General features: G+C 44.9%; 1 protein-coding gene across 6 annotated transcripts in view; it reads left to right on the top strand.

Moving 5' to 3' along the window:
* Nucleotides 1-20,226, top strand: part of sh3pxd2aa (SH3 and PX domains 2Aa) — a 101,184-nt gene that overhangs the window by 17,088 nt on the left and 63,870 nt on the right. For all 6 annotated transcript variants that reach the window (XM_069166815.1, XM_069166814.1, XM_069166817.1 and 3 more), the window contains exons 3-5: nucleotides 14,365-14,440; nucleotides 16,444-16,520; nucleotides 18,718-18,809. In XM_069166815.1, coding sequence (XP_069022916.1) covers nucleotides 14,365-14,440; nucleotides 16,444-16,520; nucleotides 18,718-18,809 — 245 coding nt within the window. The remainder of the gene's footprint in view (nucleotides 1-14,364; nucleotides 14,441-16,443; nucleotides 16,521-18,717; nucleotides 18,810-20,226) is intronic.

Here is a 20,226-nt window from a genome sequence, read left to right as displayed (position 1 = left end):
ATTTGGCAGTCCTGCTGGGATAGAAGTGAGATTCTTCTTGTCACCGAAACCCTTCAGCAGTTTTTTTTGTTTTTTTTTCAGAGCAAAGCAGACAGCCGGAGGCTTGTTCCTACGAAAACCCTCCGAAACGTTGCACTAGTTCTTTTCCGTTTGTCATCTTCCTCGGCAAGATGTGACTGGCTCTTCCTGGCAGCGGTGCACTGTGTTTTTTTTTTGTTTGTCTTAGTCAGACCTGACTACCGAGTCAAACGGCTCTGCCGGGAAGTGTCCCGGACAGACCCCGGGACGGGGAAGAGGCCCGGGTCGGCCGGAGGTGGGAGGGGAGGGGGGGGAAACCGAAAATGTAGGAGTTAGCGGAGGAGGGCGGCGATAATGAGGCAGAGGAGGGCGGTGACGAAAGATATCGCAAAGCCGTGATTTTAACGAGGATGACGGCGACACTGGCGGCGTTGACGATGAAGATGCGGGCTGACGACACCGATGATGCAGATGGAAGGGATGAATGGTATTTCGATAACCTCGGTTTTTCTTCATCACAAAGAGACGTTCGTAAGCGTGTTTCAGGAATCTCGGAAGGAGCGGGCGACGGTTCCTCGGGTTGTCTTTGGGCCCCGAACGAAGTTTGTGTATTTAAAGCCTGCGGCTTGGCTCTCCATCTGAGAGAAGGACGCGCTCTGACTGGCGCTTTTTTTGGTTCTTTCTACGAGGGCTCACGGTTTGTATTCTGTCCGTACACAAGCTGCCTTTTTTTTTTTTTTTCTTCTTTGTCCAAGTCTGCCCTCGCGTCAGCCTCCTTCCAGGCAACTGAGTATTTTAATTTGAAGAGATTTTAATGCCACATCTTTTCCAACATGCCTTTTTTTTTATTAGTTTGGCCGGCTTGGACGCTCAAGGTTGATATTCTATCCTTTTTGGAAATAGCTTTACGGATGCTAGCTGCGGGCTTTCGGCGAACAGCAGCTTATATTCAGCACGGCAAATTATACGTTAGCTGTGGTCAAATCGCTTAAAAGGAAGGTCACTGAATTGTGAATCTCTAACCTCTGTGTGGGCCATTTGATGGAAACATATGTCTAGACCACGAGGCATTATCGCTGTGCCGTCCTCGAGGACAAATTGCTGAATAGCCAGGCCACTAAGCTCGGCCTCTTTGTCCTTGAAGTGATCTGTGGACGTACTGTAACTCAACTGAATGAGGGGGCCCATTGTTTCAGGTGGAGAATAAAGGTCTGTTTTATTTTATTTATGGGTGTGAGTGCCAGAGAGAAAAGAAAGGGAAACCTACTTTTTATCCCCTGCTGAGAGGCAAAGGAAGGACACCTACACACCACACACTGGACCTGTTCTTGTGAGTTACAATCGGGCACTTGACAGGACGGCCCAGGACGGGTCTTGGCTGGACTCGGAGGACAGGGAGGGGGAGGGTGGGGGGTATGCAGTGTTTCCCACAGCCACGGAGAAGGGATCAGGAGAGTGGGCTAAATTTAGGATGAATGAGTACAGTTCAGTCGTTTGTGGGACGGCTCAAAAACAGTCAGCAGTGTGACCGGAGTCTGAGAGAAAAAGATGTGTGCAGGAAATTTAAGGTCAACGCAGACGCTAAAAAAAGGAGGTATAATGATGTGTGTTAACCGTCCACAAGGCTGCAGGCGTGTTAGTCTAAAAACAAGACAGAGTAGCTTTTAAAACCAAAATGGTCGCCAAACGTGAACTTACTCAACGAGAAGGAACCCAGAGAAAAAAAAAACGTAAAGCACGAATCTATAAGTGCCCTTGCATACCAGAAAAGGGATTTCTTGTAGTGTCGGAATCACAACTCTTCCCGTTCCACCAAGCTTTATGGAACTTTTTAGTATCTTTGAGCCGCTTGTTTTGGTTTTCCATCATGCAGATTTGACTTAAAACCTCTGCGGGTAGCTTTTTTTTTTTTTTCAGGTGGAAAGCTCTTGTAAACTTACTTTGTGCTCCCTGCGCAGCACCGAACAGCAACGCTAGCAAGTAGCTGTGGAGTAAATCAGCAGGTAAACAGCCAAATATTTCACTTTGACGTTGGTGGAGACCAAAGTGGAGCAACAAGAGGAGAGACTTGTGGGTCGGGGAGCCAGGAGATATGACAACGTTGCTTCGTTTCCGCTGGGATGTAAAAAAGTCAAGAACTTTCCGTGATAATATGTCACGGATGTTTATGTTTTCTGTTTGTTCTGAGGGGCCAAAATAATCAATAAGTGCCTTTAAAAAAACAACAACACCGGACTCTGGATGTATTTCAGCAAACTTCATGCATCTGCAGTGGAGAGCTTGTTTTCATACCGCGCAGCCAACGATGCACTAAAACTTATCAACCTATCAGCGACTTGTTTAATCATTTTGCCAAGTTGCAAATCACAAATTTCAAGCCTTCCATTGAAAACGACTTAAAGAGTAAATTCATTGATCCTCAACATTAGGTCAAAGCCGCAGAGCGTTGTAATTACAGTGATCGCTAAGTCGGAAGCTTTGTTCCCACGTCTTTTTTTTTTATATGAAGTATTAAGGTTGTGGAGAGGATGACTGTCCCCCCCCCCCCCCACACCCTTGCTTGTCTTCTTTGTGTCGAAGTGGAGAGGCCCTCCCAATGACTGGCAGCCTCTACATGTAAGGGCACGAAGGCAGAAGCAGAGGCGCTGGGAGTTCATGCATAAGTCAGTTTAATTCTTTATTTTCACGTTTTTTTTTTTCTGGGAGAGCTTCTGAAAAAAAAAAAAAGGTCAGTGCATGTTACAGCATCTTCTTCCTAGTGTTTCGACAGTGTGTCTGTGCATCTATAGGCTTCCCCTTCCACATTCAATCCCTTACGCGTCTTCTCCTGATCTTTCTGCCGGTAGCGATTACAATATTTGATTACATACGGTGCGCGGTATGTAAAACCCACTGTGGAGCCTCCTCTGTTCACGCTATTGTCTGGAGACGTATGTGGCAGCTGACAGACTCGCCGCCGTCGCTCTCCGTCTCGTTTCTCGTTCTCCCTCCTCCCTCTGCGCTCGGCCGGTCAGCCCTCGTGTTTTCTGTTCGGCTCAAGGTCTGAGCTCGATGAAAACTTCTGAGCGCTCCGGCAGCTCTGCTTCACCCCGAGCCTAGAACAAAGAGGCCGCTCAAGGTTTTTTTTTTTTTTTTTCTTCTTCTCTTTACATTTCAAGCTCAGCCTCCGCTGCCTTTGTTCTCTATTCGGTAAATTACAGAGTATTTATTTTACACTGCAGTGTATGTCGTTCAGAGAGGGCGGGGATGTGTTTTTCTGTATGTCCGGGTTTTGTTCGGCATGGAGCAGCTTTCGCCGTTGAATGACTGAAGGACACTTATTAGGGACGTGTGATTAAAAAAATAAATTCTTGTGGGTAGCTGTTGTTATAAGATGTGGGCAAAAACACCAAGAATATGAAACAACAAATGAGCGAATATGAAAAATGTCATGTTGACATTCGGAGATCAAATTGCTGCTATCCTTGCTGGATCACGAAAAATTACAATAATAACATGTTTAAAACATGCTCACTGTGTTTTATTTTTTCACTTTGGCGCCCTTTAATGGGCAGCATGAAAAATGGTGCCAGTAGTGGGCGGGGATCACCAGTCGCCGTTTTGTGGGACTCCTTCGCTGCGTTCCAAATGTCGTACTTGTGCGCTAACGCTCACTGTTTTGAGTGCATAAGTGCGTCCACACTGTCGAGTACAGAAATCAGAAATCGCTCACACGTACTCGCCTCCGTACTCTGCGCGTTACTGGAGGACCCCACTAGAGGGCGCGCCGGAGAAACGAGAATATAAATTTGAACGTCTGGATTTGCCTGACGTAAACAATAAACACGGCGGCTGATTGTAAGATTACAGGGGGACAAAACCTGCCGTTGGCTCCGCCCACACGCCGTATTTCCTGCATTTTCCCGACGTGCGCGGACGTAACGCTCTCAGACTGGTTTGCGTTTGGTTTTGCAGGTCCCTGACTCAACGTCAAATCTCCACACGCCACCTGCACCGCCCTCATTGGTCATGTGTTTATTGCATCTTTCATGCACGTTGCGTTCATTTTCCATGACAACCGCCGCTCCAAACAAACACGGGACATGACCTTACTCAGATTATTTCATTTCTAACGAACAAAAGTTAAGGATTCAGAGTAATTTGAAGGAGTTGAATCTCCCACAAATTCCACAGATAGTGGCTTTCAATTTTGAGCCGAAATATCAATGTGGTTTCGGATGTGGCCAAAACAACCTTACATGTGGCGTTACCCGATGCTATCGATCTTCTCCCGATGCCCGAAACTTTTCCGATCAGCCGTCCCAAAAAAAAAAAAACTCCCAAGTTTACTGCTGATAGTGCAGAATGAAATTTGCCCGGGGCCACCGCTTATCGGCAGTATCGGCGGCAGGTGGCCAGTCCCGGTCCCGTCTTTGCACTGCCTCACCTCCGTGTCTGCAGGTTAATAATAAATGATTGAGCAAACAGCAGGCGGGACTGAACACACGGGACCGCAGCTTTTAACGCCACCTCGTCAGGTGGAGGCCGAAATGGAGACGTGCAGAGATAAGAGGCGAGTGAAAACCCAGCTGCTGATCTCTTCTCGTTCTCCGTCGTTTTTTTGTGTGTTTTTCTCCCCCCCCTTTTTTAGTCTTCGACTCCCTGGAGTGTGCTACTCCAGGCTGCTCACGTCCGCCCCGCCGCCGAACAATCTCCAGTCACATCAAACTCCTACAGTTTCTCACTCCGTCGATATCCAGCCTCTCTCCTCCATCTGTCTCTGTCTGTCTTCAGAAACCTTTCCCCGGCTACCGACACCCCTTCTGGTGTCTTCTCCGGCTAATCCGCCGCGAACCGCGCATTCCCGGGGTCAAGTGCATTAGCTTACTTTCTGTTATGGGTTTCTATGTTAGGCTGTTTTTGCATGTGTGCGTTCTATTAGTGTGTGTGTGTGTGTGTTTGCGCATTGGCGTACGTGCGATGCATTGCTGGCGTTTCTCCCGATTACCCCCGCAGTCTTTCTATTACATGATGATCCAATTTAACCCCACTGGGGCCTTCTCCATCTCAGTCGGATTGCATTTTATTCGACAGACACAGGAGGAGCTTTGAAGGAAATAAAAAGACCTTCTAATTAAAACCCTCTTAGCAGATCGCTGTACAGTCGAAAACGTAGAAAGTTAGCCTCTACAGGGCGATCCCCGTGGAATTAATTATGTCCAAAAAACAGAAATGCCAAAAAAGTGGGTGTTGATAACGGCAGCACAAAACTTTAGGAGGAAAAGTCTTGTTTTTTTTTTGGTTTTCTTTTCTGAGTTTAACGTTTAGCATCAAATTACGGTATGCTAAATATTTTTTACACTTTCAATTTTCTATTTGTTGAAGCATTACTTCTGAAGACAAGTAACCTTCTGTCAAGCGAATTAAGATTCAAACAGAACTTCAAACTATTGATATTTGCTACGAGCGAATGCGAGCTAACATGCTGGGCTGCCACATAGCTGTTTTGGAATGAATAAAACGCCCTTTTATTGCTTCTAGGGAGGTTTTACAACTATGAAACCTCCATGGATAAAATAAACCATCCCTTGTTTTTTTAGTTGCAGGCGTCCTGACAAAGTTTTATAGACTCGTTTTTTTATTATTATTGCTGTCTACAGGAAAAATAGCCTACTTTTTGGACAGCAAGGGATTTAGTACTTGCAATACTGCAAGTGACCACTGGGTAAAATAAGGGGCCTTAGTGCCTCACTTTGAGGTCTAATATCTAATTAATTATGGATTATTTTCAGAAGGACCATAAGAACACTGATCAGAAGGAGGGAATTTAGCTAATGACACCATAATGACTTGTGGAAAACATTTATTGACTTTGTATTTCATGAGAGCAGTTAATGCTTTTTAAATGGGAGCCTGTTGGAGACATAGGTTTTTGTTTTTGTTTTTTAAGCCTGCACCTAGTGGCCCTCAGTGGTACTGCACTTTAAGAAATTCCACATTGGCTTTCCTTTTCAGACCCGGCGAGTACATCCAGTTTTATATTCAGTCTGTGTCTCAAACAGCAGAGGGTTTGGTCACTCATAAAACACTCTTTCAAGCCTGCCCTAGTTTCCTTGTCATTTAATAACTTGGCCCAACAGGGACGCTAATTTGAATTCACATTTTTCTTCTTTTTGGTTTCTCCAACTTTGTTTCCACTGTTTTTTTTTAAGTTTTTTTTTAGTGCCTCTTTCTTCTTTCAGCCCACTCGTGGTCATCTTCCAAACCTCACTCCTCCTTTTTCCTTCCACGCCCTCCACACACACACACACACACACACACACACACACACACACACACACACACACACACACACACACACACACACACACACACACACAGAGGGAGGGCTCTGCCATCCAATTCACCCCATCAGGGAGAGAATGCGGTTTGGCCACGCTGCCCGGGGGTTTGTCCTGGCTGTCAGCGTGGAAACTCTTGAGGCCGTCGGCAGCGAGGCTAAATCAGGGCTCTACGCTACTTTGTTAGGGCTGAACCCTGGTGCAGGTGAGAGCCTTTCCCTGTCCGCCTGCCTCTGCCTGTATAGTGTAACTGTAAGTTGGCTGGCCTACTTTCTTAAATCCAAACTGAAGCAGTGTGTGTGTGAGGCGACGCTGTTCTTTTCCCTCAGATTTGAGGTTGTGAAAGCGAAGACATTGTTCGGTTAGTCGGGCAGAACGAAGCGGTAAACGGCCTGGAAATGCCACTGGCACATTTAGACACATTCTATTAAATATGAAGGGAGGCTAAATTTGGGGTGCAAATGAAGGGTAAAAGAATAAAATGATTGGTCACTCTTTAATTACATTTACCTGCCCTGTCGTTGAAGCTCATCCTTCCAAAAACTGCTCCTTATGGACTAAAAGTAAACTCATTTCTGCCCAAACGCCTGTAAAAAGACTGAGGTGAAAAGCAAACAACGGCTTATTTTTATTTATTTTTTTTACTCTCTTCTTCTCTTGTTTCGCTCATTGGACCTATTTAGTCTTCAAAGTCTTCTCACAGCAAATGCTGTTTTATCTTTTTAATTACTGTATTGTTAATGACTGTGTGCGAGGAAAGCCTCCATTTGTCTGATGAGAGAAACATACGAATTCTTCCAGTGGTTGAAAACTGCGCATTTCCCTGCCAAGCTTCTCCTCCAGCAGGCAGTGTTTAAAACAATGTAGACACGACTGGAACAGACGCTCAACAAAGTCTTTAACATGTGTTAAAGTTTGGATGTCATTATACGACTACCGATGTCATTTTCATCCTCTTTAGTTCAAAGTAATCGTGCTGAAAACTCTTTTTTTTTTTTTTTTTGCACACCTGAAATAAAGAGTCCCTCCGGTAGGATCGAGATTTTTTAGATTTGAAGTGTTTACATCACACTGTAAAGGCTGTCCCTGTGAAGAGGACACGTGGTCTAAAATGAATGCAGCGTTTGTTGTGCTTCTTTTCTGTTTTTAGAACAGACTCAATAACATCGGTGTTTGAGGCTGTCGTCCACCTTCTAATTTACAGGTTTGATCAGGGGAAAGTAAAAATAGCAATTTTTGCAGGGAGTTTTTCAAATCTCACTCTGACCTGGCGATGGAGACACTCAAGAATCTTCCAATTGTCTTTCCTGATCCATAAAACCCTTGTGGAGCATTTTGTGGAAATGTCATAAAAAGGCCAGGGTTTGAAGGGGTTATCGAGTAATTACAATGATAACGAGGTGAAGAGCTGCAGCATCTTCCTGAAACTGGGAAAAGTTTCATTTAAAACCATTTATCAAACTAAAAGTCTTCTGAAATGTGAAGATTGAACCAAACAAGCGGGAAGAATTCAAAAGTACAGACTCAGACTTCGGACTTTGGGAAATAGTGATGAGCCTTTTTTTCTTTAATTATCTGGCTATATGTAGACTAAACAATTATTTGATTAAATTCTTATGCTCCGAGCTGTTTTTTGAAAATCCAAAACTGTGAGGCCAAAATGAACGGCTGTGGGCTCTATTGGTCAGATGCGCTCGGGAGAATTTTGAAACACAGTAAGTTTCTGTGTCTTCATTACCATGTCAGAGCGGGATCGGAAAGATTCCAAGAAAGATGTGAATTTTTGTAAAACATTCCGCCTATTCAAATCAGAGTCAACCACGGCCGTGTAACCGTGAGTCAGCGACTCTGGTGTTACTCAACCTGCACTAAATTTGGTACAAAAGAATTTTAAGCAATGCTTCACCCATTTTAGTCACAGCAGTATTTGACGGTGTCTTTGCTGAGTTTCTGCAGATTTCTAAAACTGTCCAAAAAGTTCATGTTAAAATAACAATAATAAAACAACAAAAAAAAATTGTTTTCTGGAGCACTTACAATGTGCTACACATTGAAAAGAGTTGCTCTTATTTTAATTAGACTCCCTACTTGTTACTCGTATGACTACTAGTTTTAAGATAAGCTGCCGTTCCGGTTCGTCCCCGAGAGAAAAAACATTCCTGGAGTTTCCCAGTCGAAGTCCGCCTCCGGAGGCCCGCGGCTGCGACCGTGGACGGACGAACGTCATCACACCCCTGCACCTGTTGTCGTGCCGAAGACGAAGACGAGCCTGTGCTCGCCACACGGAGCATAACACCCCGCCGTGTTGACATATTCAGGAACAGAGCTCAGGATTTCAGACAAATCCAAACCCCCCCTTCCCATCTCCCCCCCCCACTCCACTCTACTCCACTCCACTCCCACACATGCATTCACTGCATAACAGCATGCGGGATACCCGGAGATCATCTTTCCTTCTTGATCTAATGTGCCAAACTACGGGCAGGGATTTGTCCAGATCTGGTGCCAGGGTGCCACTTTATATTTAGCAGCACAACTGCGAGTGATTGTGGTTTTGAAAGGAACGCCTCCCCGCCCCTCGAGCTCATCTCAGACATCTGCCTCTCTGAAACTGAACACCGCCGGGCGCTAATGCATGTTCAGGCTCGATTCGTGTGCTCCATTAGTTTGTGTCAACGTTATCTTCCCTGAGCTCGTGTTCTTTAAAAGGAGAAGAAGGAACTTGATGCAGTCTGAATAGTGAGAGTGACGGAAAACGACAAGGACTGTACCCGACTAAGACATTTTACAAGTTGAATTGGATTTGTTTTTTTATAAAAAGAAGATTTTGACTATTAATTCATTCCCCCGTAACTTCAGGTCTCCCAAGTCCCTCCAGTCCAGGTTTCCCCCGTAAGCGCAGAGGCCACAGCTAGCGGAGACCAATGCAGTCAAACTACCCGGCAACCAACGGTGTAACCTGACTGCACCACAGGCCTGTCAATCAAACAGATTCGACCCCAAAATACGTCTTTTTGAAACTTATTTTGTAATAAATGAAGGGATTATTTTCAGACGGACCGCCAGAAAACGAATAAGAAGGAGTAACTTTAGCTATGGATCCAGAGGTTTTTTTTTGGAGCCAACCTCTAGTGGCATTCAGTAGTACTGCAGTTTAAGGCACTTCCACATTGGCTCACTAGTCAGACCTGGAAGCTACTTCCATTGCACAACACATTTAATAGGTGCAACGGTCACCCTCAGTGCACCTCTGGTACTTAACTCTCCTCCGTTCTTTGGAGGGAGGCGAGGAGTTTAATGTCTCCGTGTAAAGCAAACCTACAACCTAAAAAAATAAATAAAAATAAAGACTGTTCCACTTTCATGGGGCAGCCCTCTGAATCAACACGTTTACATCAATGCAGACAAGGACCCATGTTGGGTTTATGCTTAACTGGATGTTTACTGACACACAGAGCGGTGACCTTATCGCTTCACGCTCTCGGACCATCGAGAAGGAGGCGTGCCGAAGTCCGCGGGCCTCGCCCACTATCACCATGGAAATGGTGCAAAAAGATCACACGGTTGCCTGGTCGGTCATGAGTTGTTCCAGAGGTTCAGTGTGTGTGTGTGTGTGTGTGTGCGCGCGCGTGCATTTCCCATTTTCCACTCCGTTCCACCGATGCAAAAGCCCGGGGTAAGCCCCGGCCGTCACATGACAACCAACAGGAAGTGAGGCATATTAATCCAATGCACCATAACAGCGTGGCGTCCCCCAAGTTTATGCCGACTTGACTCTCACAGCTCCTTATATAGAGGCTCTATTCTTAGCACGTGTGCACGATATGAAGAAGGAGCCGCAGTGAGTCTCGCTCTGAGCACACTGGTCCTGTTGTTCCTCTGTGCTGCAACGCCACGTTTCAGGTTCTCTGCGGAAACGTTGTTCTCGAAGTTGTGATAATTAGTTTAATATCCCTCGTATAAATAAACTCTATTTGAGAAACGAGAGGTTTTTGTGTCTCGGCGGCTTCGTCTGTCACAAATCAGTTTAAGTTTGACCCAAGAGCTGGTCCTCAAATGATCAAGAGAACTATTCTTACAATTTATATACTTATAATGAATTAATTGATTTGGTCATTAATGAGGTTTTTCTTCCTCCATATATACAGAGAAAAGCAGCAACATGGTCACCAGCATTTGAGCAACCGCAACCACTAGAGGTCTCACATCTTCAATTCAATTCAGTTCAGTTTTATTTATATAGCGCCAAATCATAACACAACAGGTTATTTCAGGGCACTTTACATCGTAAAGTCTTTATAATATAACTTCACAACATTATAGAGAGGAAACTGACAGTTCAACAATTCCCATGGGAGCGACTGGGGGGAAAAAAAACTCTCCTTTAACAAGGAAGAAAAACCTCAGGAATTAGGAAGGAAAAACTCCCTTTAGCGTTATCAATCAGTATTCATTCACTGATGAAAAAAATGCGACGTTTCGTCATAGGTCTCATTCTCAAATATGACTTTTTTAAAAGTTTTGGTTTCCTTTTTGTCGTTAAAAATAGGTCAACTAATAATACAGTTAGTCCCAGTTATAGTCCAGAATAATTATCGAGACACTTTTAGTCACTGCTGATGCCAACACTGTAAACTCCGGCACCTCCTCCCTGTTTTTGGGTTGTTCGTGTACGTTAACTAACAGGGGGATTAGCTCTGTCTGCAGGATCCCGTTTGCTGCACGGATTCGTTGAGAGGTTCTTCAGAAAGAGGAGCCTTTTTGTGCCAAATCTAAACTGTATATGAGATTTGCTATAAATCCCTTGATGTAAGTGGTCTGAATCAGTGATGCAACGTGCTGATTTTTAATTTTTAAATTTTTTTTTTTTTATCTCTGTTCGAGTGAACGCGATTCTAGATCGTGTTTCATTATTTTGGGATTCTTGGAGCTACAAGCTAACCTCTGTAAAGCCCACCCTGGGAGTTGTTCATCCTCCTTTTAATAATTGTTTTTTGATCCCTTGCAATTAATCTTCTGACCCAAAAGCAAGGTAGTCCAGCATTTGAAACAGCTTGTTTTAAAGCAGCAACCCACCCCCAACCCCCTGCGATCCCCCCGCCCCCCCCGTCCCCCCCCCGAATGTGTCAGAGCTTTGCAGAAAAGCTTCAGTGTGAATCGGACAGGAGGGTAAATATTACGTCATAGTAACCTGTATTCACAGGAGATAAAAGAAGAATCCTGTTTTTTTGTGTGTTTTTTTTTACCTGACTCAACATTTACACCAGTGGTCCAGAGCTGCACAGCATCATCCAATCACGTCTCTTCACAACTCTTCTTCACACTCTCTGTGCTGGTTACCAAGGAGACAGTGAAGTGAAGTCTGAAAAGTGGAGCAATGGTTTGGCATGAATGTTTTTTTGTTTTTTTTTCCTTCCTTTTAATTTATTTTATTCTCTTTCAGCATCCTGGGAGCAGAATATCACCACCTGGACTAATGATTGTTATGTTACACGCATACAGCCTGTGTGCATAGATATATGCATGTTAAAGAAGCAGACTTGTCACGGGCTGCGTCACCTGATCCACCCCCTCCCTCTCCCCCCACCGTCCCACCTGTTCTCACCATTTCCTCTCTCGATGATCTCACAGTTCCTCGGTCGGGTTTGCGAGCGCCCTCTCCTCCTGCCAGGAATCTGTCAGCAGCGACGGGGGGGGGGGGGGGGGGGGGAGCGTGTAATTTTAGGGCGAGCTTCAACCAACCGGAGACCGTTTAGAATAATGAGCTGACCTTGATCCAAGTAGGCCAGTTTGGACTCCGAGAAAGGAGGGCGGGAGGAACTCAATTAGTGTGTCGAACTGATAAAAAAAAAAAAAGTCAGCTGATTGAACACGACAGGAGCAGAGAGCTGGCGTTGTTGGACCTTTAGAGGTGCCATCGGTGCTTTCCCAGTTCTTGCACAACGGCACACATTTAGTTTAGACTTGTTTCCCTCCCCCTCACATCCCACCTTATCTTTCACTTGTGTTTTTTTAAGGAAGCGGGACTGCAAATTCAGCAGCTGCTAAATGTTTTTGGTTGCCAGTCCAATCATCCACCGGCGCTTGTGTGTCCGTCAGAGTGAAGTTGAAACATTCAGCATGATTTTTCGGAGGGGGGGGGGGGGGGGGGGGGAGTCCAAACAGCTGTGGGTTTAGCGCCGTCACAGCAGCAACTAGCAGTGACTACACCCGTTGGTTTGTGAACGGACGGCTGTTATCAAGCCTCGGGTTCGGAATCTGGCCGTCGCAGCTTGGAGGAGGAAGTGACCATATATGGGCGAGCTGATACACCGATAGCTGTAACCTGACTGCACCACAGGCCTGTCAATCAAAACAGACACGCCCCCCCACCCCGAAAACGAATATGAAGGAGCGACTTTAGCTAACAACACCAAACTAAGTTGTGGAAATAATTTTCTTACCGAGAATTTTATGAAAGTAGTTGAATGGGAGTCTATGGAGCCGGAGGCTTTTTGGAGCCGACCTCCAGTGGCACTCGGTGGTATTGCAGCGTAAGGCACCTCCGCATCGGCCTCATTTTTCAGAGCCGGAAACTACGTCCACTTTTATATACAGTCTGTGGTGCTGTCACAGCAGTAGAAAGCCGGAGCTTAAGAGAAAAAAAAAAAAAAAAAAAAAAAAAATCTCTGTAGCAGAACGAGACACTGACCGGGGATCCGCATCGTGACCTGTGTAGCGTCACCTCTCCTCGAACTCTTCAGCCAAGTGAACTGAGTGCAGTTCAGGTTGCAGGTTGACAGACGGGTGCTTTCAGGAGTGGGGGATCGTAGTGTGTGTTTTCTAGATATCTCCATGCATCCACAGACCCACCAGGCTGACGTCTATTATCGTCTCTTATATTCCTTTCTGGACTTCAACCCCCCCCCCCCCTCCCTCTCCCGCTCTCCACCCCCATTACGCATGCATGCATCTTCACCTCCTTCCCATCTCTGATTACTGGAGGAAACAGTTTGCTGCAGTGCTGTGCAGTGTGTTTTTGCCAGCCCCTCTGCTGCATCTCCGCTCCGATTTGCTTCCGCGTTTTCCCCTCTAATCCCTTCTCCTGAATGATTTATTTGAAGGGTAAAACTGGGTAAACACAATAGGGGCCGACGCACTCGTCGACACCCCCACTGACCTCTGCTGTGTGTGTCTCTTCTGTCTCTGTGTCTTTTCCCCCTCCTTCCCTGTCCTCCTTTCCGCCTGCACCTCCGCCGCCGGCGTCAGCACTTCTCGTGTCGCCGCGCTTTATGAATAAATCGCAGCTCGCTTTTGACTCGCCGTGGAACCGCGCAGCTCGTCGAGTCTCGGCACCCTCGGGACCGAAGATGTGTTGACAAGCCTTTGATTTATTGTCTTTTTTTTGGGGGGGGGGAACATGCCTGATGCACATGTGCAGCTGTGCGATTAAAGTGCATGTGAAAAGTGTCACCCTTAAAAATGCTGCACATACACCTTGAAGAGAAACAGGATGATGAAGAGAGCTGACATGTCGCTCTAAAAATGTCATGGCTGTGCATTAAGTTTGATGCCCGTGTGCTAGTTAGCTTAGCACAAAGCAGAGAGTGACTTCATCACTTTTTTTCAAAGGCATCGTCAGAACGTAAAATCTGGACGTTAAATCATATTTCAAAGTTTACTTGTTTTTTTTGTTGGTGATGAGTTTAATAGGAGGCTTGTTATCAGTTGGATGTTAGCTCGATGCTACCATGCAGCTAGCCCCGGCTAACTCCAAATAGTTAAAAGTCGTTTATTTACATGTTGTGTGTATTTTATTCGATATTTCCCCTTTGCGTGCAAATGAAGCACATTACTACCGAGCTTCGGAAGTGCCGGCAAGAATCTTTTTGAGCTTTGGAAAGAAGCAAATTGCCTCCTCGTCAGAGGGGAGTGATATCGATGGTCTCATCTCACTCTCAGAAAGAAAAGCAAATAAATCCCCCCAAAAAATGTTGAACTGGCCGTCGAACTAAAACAGTTTGCCGTCTCCTTGTTGTTTCCGCAGATGCAGATACTCGACAAGTTCCCGATCGAGGGAGGGCAGAAAGACCCGAAGAAGAGGATCATCCCGTTTCTCCCAGGTAATCGCCTGCTCCCGAGCTCCAGTTATCTGAACAGGCTCCCTGCCATATTAATAATGTATGACCGGCACCGGCAGGGGCGTCAATATGAGCTGGTTACTGATGCCTGCCTGCCTGTGTGTGTGTGTGTGTGTGCGCGTGTGTGTGTGTGTGCGTGTGCGTGTGTGTATATAGAAGTGTGTGTTACTGCTGACAAGGCAGTGACTTTCAGATCTCGGCTGTGTTTGCATGCCTGTATGTCTATGTTTATTTTTTGGGGCGATTTTTTTTTAGATATGTGTGTGTATCTCTGGCTCAGTTTCTGCTTCTGCATGAATTTATTCATGTCATTACACTGGTGTGTGTGTGTGTGTGTGTGTGTGTGTGTGTGTGTGTGTGTCTCCTAGCATTGATTTGAATCATGCCACACACACACACACACACACACTCACACACTCTCGTCGTCTCCCCTGACATTCAGGTTCATGGCGGCGACCTACAGCACAGTGAAGGCTGTGATCGATGGCAGTGTTTGTGGCAGCTCAGTGTCCGCGGCAGAAGGGCTGACAGTGATTCTGCTAATCACAGACACAGACACACACACACACACACGCACACACGCACACACACACACACACACACACACACACACACACACACACACACGTGTTGTGTATGTATGTATGTGTGTGTATGTGTGCGTACACCTGTCTTGTTTGTCGTGTAGCTTTTCTGTAGATTCATTCATGCTCGGGGAGTAAAAAGCTCTGGTCTGTTTACAGCAGTTTATTTTGGTAAACGTTCTGTTTGAGCCCGGCGGGCCAACACATGGTCCCAGCATCAACTGTAAATGCTCCCTATCTCCCCTCAAGCCCTCCTCCTCTTCCTCCTCCTGAGTCTCACACATTCAAACAAGCAAAACTAACCAAGCATCCACCTCCCTCTTCTCTATGAAGTCAGTGGCGCCAGATGCAAGACATTACTGACTGTCTGCGGACACGGATTTCAGTTTCAGCTCCTCATCCTGAGCCGCATGACGCTTAATGGACTCGTGCAATTTAAAATTTATTTCAGTTCGAGCCGAGCACTTGAAAGACATTTCCGCCACCCATTCCGCCATAGAAGCAACAAAGGCTGTAAGGATTGTGACCTTTTACAGAAACTGAATACATAATTTGGGATTTTAATCTGCACTGAATAAATGATGTTGAAATCAAAATAATACTGAAGTGACAGCACTGAAATATTTCACTTTGACCACCACTTGGATGCAAAAAAAAAAAAAAAAAAAGTCCTTCTCGTATTCAAGATGAAATGCTTAAATTTTCAAAAAGGCAAAATGAAATTTTCCCTTTAAACTTTTTTTCAATTCAATCGACACAAACTAAATCAGATAGTTTAGTGGTTCCATTTCAAAATAAGATGTTCAGTTCATAAACTGTCAGGTACTAAAAGTTGATCAGTCGATCCGATCATTTCCATTTTTAGTCAAATTTTGTAATTTTATTTAACCAAAGTTTTTGAATGTTAAACTTCTTTTCTTATATCAAAAAAGGATTTAATAGAAAATCTGTATATTCCTGGTAGGAGTTTAATGCTCGTGTGCTTATATATCCTCACTTTACACTTGTGAAACAGGATGCATTGTGTTTACTGTGTGCGCGGGGGGGGGGGGGGTTGGTCGAGGTCCACAGCCGTGTCACTTTAATGTCCCCCCTGAGTGGGACGGGGGGAAAAGGTCTGAAACATGCGACCCGTGTTTATAAATCCTACCTGTTGTTTATAAAGCCAGAGGTCAGAGGTCAGGGAATCTATAGGAAGGGACAGCTGTGGCCTTGAGTGTGGGACTGAGATGCTTCTGGATCACTCATTACTCTCATCTGCTGGTGAATACGAGTACTACGCGAAGCAGTCAGATTTGTATGCGTGTATGAAGTGTTTACGCTTCTCTTTTTTTGTGGTTGTTTCTTCCTTCACCTTTTACCTCCGTTTTGATTTATTTTTCCTTTCCCTTTTCCCTACAGGCAAAATCCTGTTCCGGAGGAGTCATGTGCGAGACGTGGCCATGAAGCGGCTGCGTTTTATCGATGACTACTGCAGGGTAAATACCGTAAACATGCCTCGGTGTCCTATCTGAAATCGTGGGAGGGAAGGGAAGGGTCACGATCGATGCCGTGAAGAGCTGCGACTCTGACACACCTGAAGAGTCAGAAATGTGCTCCCGTGTTTTATGTTTTCCGAGGATCAAACGATCCGTCACATGAAACTGACTTCTGCTCTCTAACGACCTCATCGCCTCATTTTTAGGAAGTTCTCCTCCAAATTAGCGCCTCCTTTCCCTCCCAAAATAAACAAAACAAAACTTGAAAGCGGCGACCTTTTTGTAACCCTGCAGTTCAAGGGCAACTCGCCTTATCTCTTCCTGTTCCCACTCTTATTACTTTTTTATTTTTTTTAATTTTTTTTTATTTATATTGGATTCAGACCCTTTCCTCCACCGTGCCCTCCCTCCTTCCACTTCCTTCCTTCCTTCCTCCTGGCACAAAGCCACACTGGCAGCAGGGAGAGGGTGCATTAAGCTTTCTCTATACGCACAATTAGGGAGCAATATTCTCAGCCTGCATTAGGAGGGGTTTAGCCACAGCGTCAGCTCAGTAATTGGGGACCAAAAGGAGTTAAAAAAAAAACAACCTAAAGCAGCTTCGTGTGAAATGAACCGGAGAGGGTTCATAAAACAGAAAAGAAATCTTCCTTCTTCATTACTCAAATAACCTCAAGCGCGCCGATGTTTACAGTTGCTATAGGAAGCCACTGTGTAGTGCTCCACACTGTTTACTTCCTGCATCCTGTTTACGAGGCAAACAACAGAGGAAGAGTAATTAGCCGGTATTCTCAGAGGAGCTGCTCTCTGGAGATTGCGGGATGCGAGCGCCGGCCAGCTGCGGGCGCTCAGCGTCATGCGGCCTCTTCAATCAGCCACCGAGGCCTTTTCAATCATATGTAGGATCCATGGAATGAAACATGAAGGCAGCGTGGACTGTGGCCATGTAAATGAAAGGCCGTCACATACTGGACCCTCAGTACTGTACACGAGCTCTGGCTTTGGTTGCAGGCGGGCGGATCATTAAATATAGATGCGAGACAGAAATACGATCCTCTCTTTGACTCTGGCTTTGTCCATGAATATGCAAAAAGAGAGACCCTTTCTCTGCTCTCTACTGTTATTAGTTTGTTAGATGTGTAACCAACAAGCAGCAACCAACAGTGACGTCGCCCGTTGGTTTGTCACCGGCCGTTATGAAGCCTCGAGTTTGGATTTCAGTGCTACCTTGTTAGTTCGGAGCGGTTTGGAGCAGGAAGTGACCATATTTGGACGAGCTGGGGGGGGAGCGGTGGATCTGACTGATCTGATTGGAAACTCAACGATACTACGTCACCCCCCCACCGATAGCTGTAACCTGACTGCACCACAGGCCTGTCAATCAAACAGACACGCCTCCCCCCCCAAAAAAATGTATTTTCTAATTAATGACAGGATTATTTTCAGATGGACCGCCAGAAAACAAATAACAAGGAGCAACTTTAGCTAACAACGCAGAGATAACTTGTGGAGAAATTTTATTGACTTAGAATTTCATGAGAGAAGTTGAATGGGAGTCTACGGAACAGGAGGCTTTTTGGAGGCAACTTCTGTTTTTTTTTTTTTGTGTGTCTGCAACTAGAGAACTGCAACATCACCTATGTATTGCAGCGAATATTTGGGAATTAAATCAGAAAAACCCGCTAGAGCCCGACTCTCTTGGAAGTGAGTAGAAAGCTCGCGTCAGGTGAGTCGTGGACGGGATGAATCGTAGGTTCGGTTTATCGTTGGCCAAAAAAACAAGCAGCTCAAACTTCCAGCGGACCCGTCGCAGCGCCAGCAGTCACTTCCTGCGTGTATACAGTTTATAGACTCAGTATCGACTCTTCTTTAAAGTTTGATTTGGTCTCCGCTGATGCTTCAGAAAAATCTGCCTTTGGCTTTAGCTTAAGAAACGAGGCTGTTGTGAGCTGCACCCCAAAAAAAACAAAACAACCCCAAAACAATCAGCTAAAAGTGTCTAAAAAGGTGCTAAAGGGAGCTGCAGAGGTGCGTGATTGTCCTCTGTGGGTTTGTTTACTGAGTGACCTCTTTCTGATTACAGTCGTCTGATCTGTTTTATCATGAAAAGTGTTGATTATTGCAACTTTAAATTGCAGTGAAACATGTTCTCCAGTCGTCTTGCTTTCCTGTCCTCACTGTCTCTGTCTCTCTGTAGGCCCTGGTTCGACTCCCCCCTCAGATCTCTCAGAGCGAGGAGGTGCTGCGCTTCTTTGAGACCAAAGCTGAGGACGTCAACCCCCCAGTGGAGTGAGTGTCGCATACACCGCATGCACAGATCACACACACACACACACACACTTTACATATAGACTAATCCTGTAGCCGGCGTGTGTTGTTCATTTGTTGCACCATCACTGCGGTGGCAGAGAAGGAGCTGAAGGGCGGATCGTTGATAGTCGGACGTGGATGTGGGCGTTACTCACTCCCAAAAAGAGAAAAAATAACAGATATCACCACTTTTATCTGACCTGAGCAGAATGTAGTAAACAAAGAAAGACGGTGTGGTGGGAAACTTATGAAAGAAGAAATATCAAAATCCAAAAGTAGAATTTATAGGTAGTAAAACCCAAACTTGCCATCCTCAGTTCTCACGGAAGTTTTAATGCGACAACATAACTTGTTCTGGTTTGACGTGTCGCTCACGGTGGCTAATGTTTGCAAACTTCACACAGATACTTACTGAGTCTGTTCCCTGATTCTCGGGACTATTTTTACACTTCAGCATCTTATTTTGGGGATTTTCAGTGTGCTGCTATTTCTGACATTAACCCTGGAAAACTTTAAGCCAACACATGTTCCTGGATTTGACAGCTTGTTATTATGAATCTAAAAATGTACAACCTTGACAGATAATAATAAATAATAATACCTTTTATCTATATAGCTGTTTTTGAAGACGCAGATGTGATACATCACTTATTAAACCGCCTATATTAAACCGCCTGAATATAGATAGATAGATAGACGGATAGATCCATGAAATGCATGTATTGATTAACTCGCACGTAAATATAAGTTTTAAAGACAGTACAATAAAATAAGCAAGTCAAAGTCAGTGGTAATAGTGGGATGAAAATAGAGGACAGAAGGATCACTAAAATCAACCCATCAATAAATAAATAAAAGAATAAAACAAAAAGGGTCAATGAGGGAAAAAAAGTGCAGCTGATTATTAATGCACAAAGTTCCTTAATCAAACCTCAAATTGTAAAAAGCTTGATATGTATTAAATATGCAGCAACTCCGGTTAAGCTTCATAGTTTCTTGCAGATGAAATAAAAATGACTTTGTTGTTGGAACAGCTCAAAACACACAGCAGCATGAGCTCATTCTGTTGATCCGCAGGTAAAAAAACAAAAGTCTTCGATGAAATATTGGACGAAATTTGGCTGCAAAGTATAAAAAAAAAAAGTAAGACATCAACAAATAAAATGGCAATTAGATGCCTGTATTTTAGCATGAAGGTTATGTGGATTTAAATGTGCTATTCTTGACATACGGGACTGATTTATTGAGGTGAGATCCCACCGCAGTAATGACAGCTTGTTTACTTTTGCCTACAACCTGGATTAGTTTATATGTACACACACACACACACACACACACACACACACACACACACACACACACACACACACACACACACACACACACACATTGCAGA

This window comes from Embiotoca jacksoni, unplaced genomic scaffold, assembly GCF_022577435.1.
Source record: "Embiotoca jacksoni isolate LCO1_2020_lvr unplaced genomic scaffold, fEmbJac1.0.p SCAF_4, whole genome shotgun sequence".
Taxonomy (NCBI): Eukaryota; Metazoa; Chordata; class Actinopteri; family Embiotocidae; genus Embiotoca; species Embiotoca jacksoni.
Note: the sequence above shows the minus strand (reverse complement) of the source record. Positions and strands in the feature narration are given on the sequence as shown.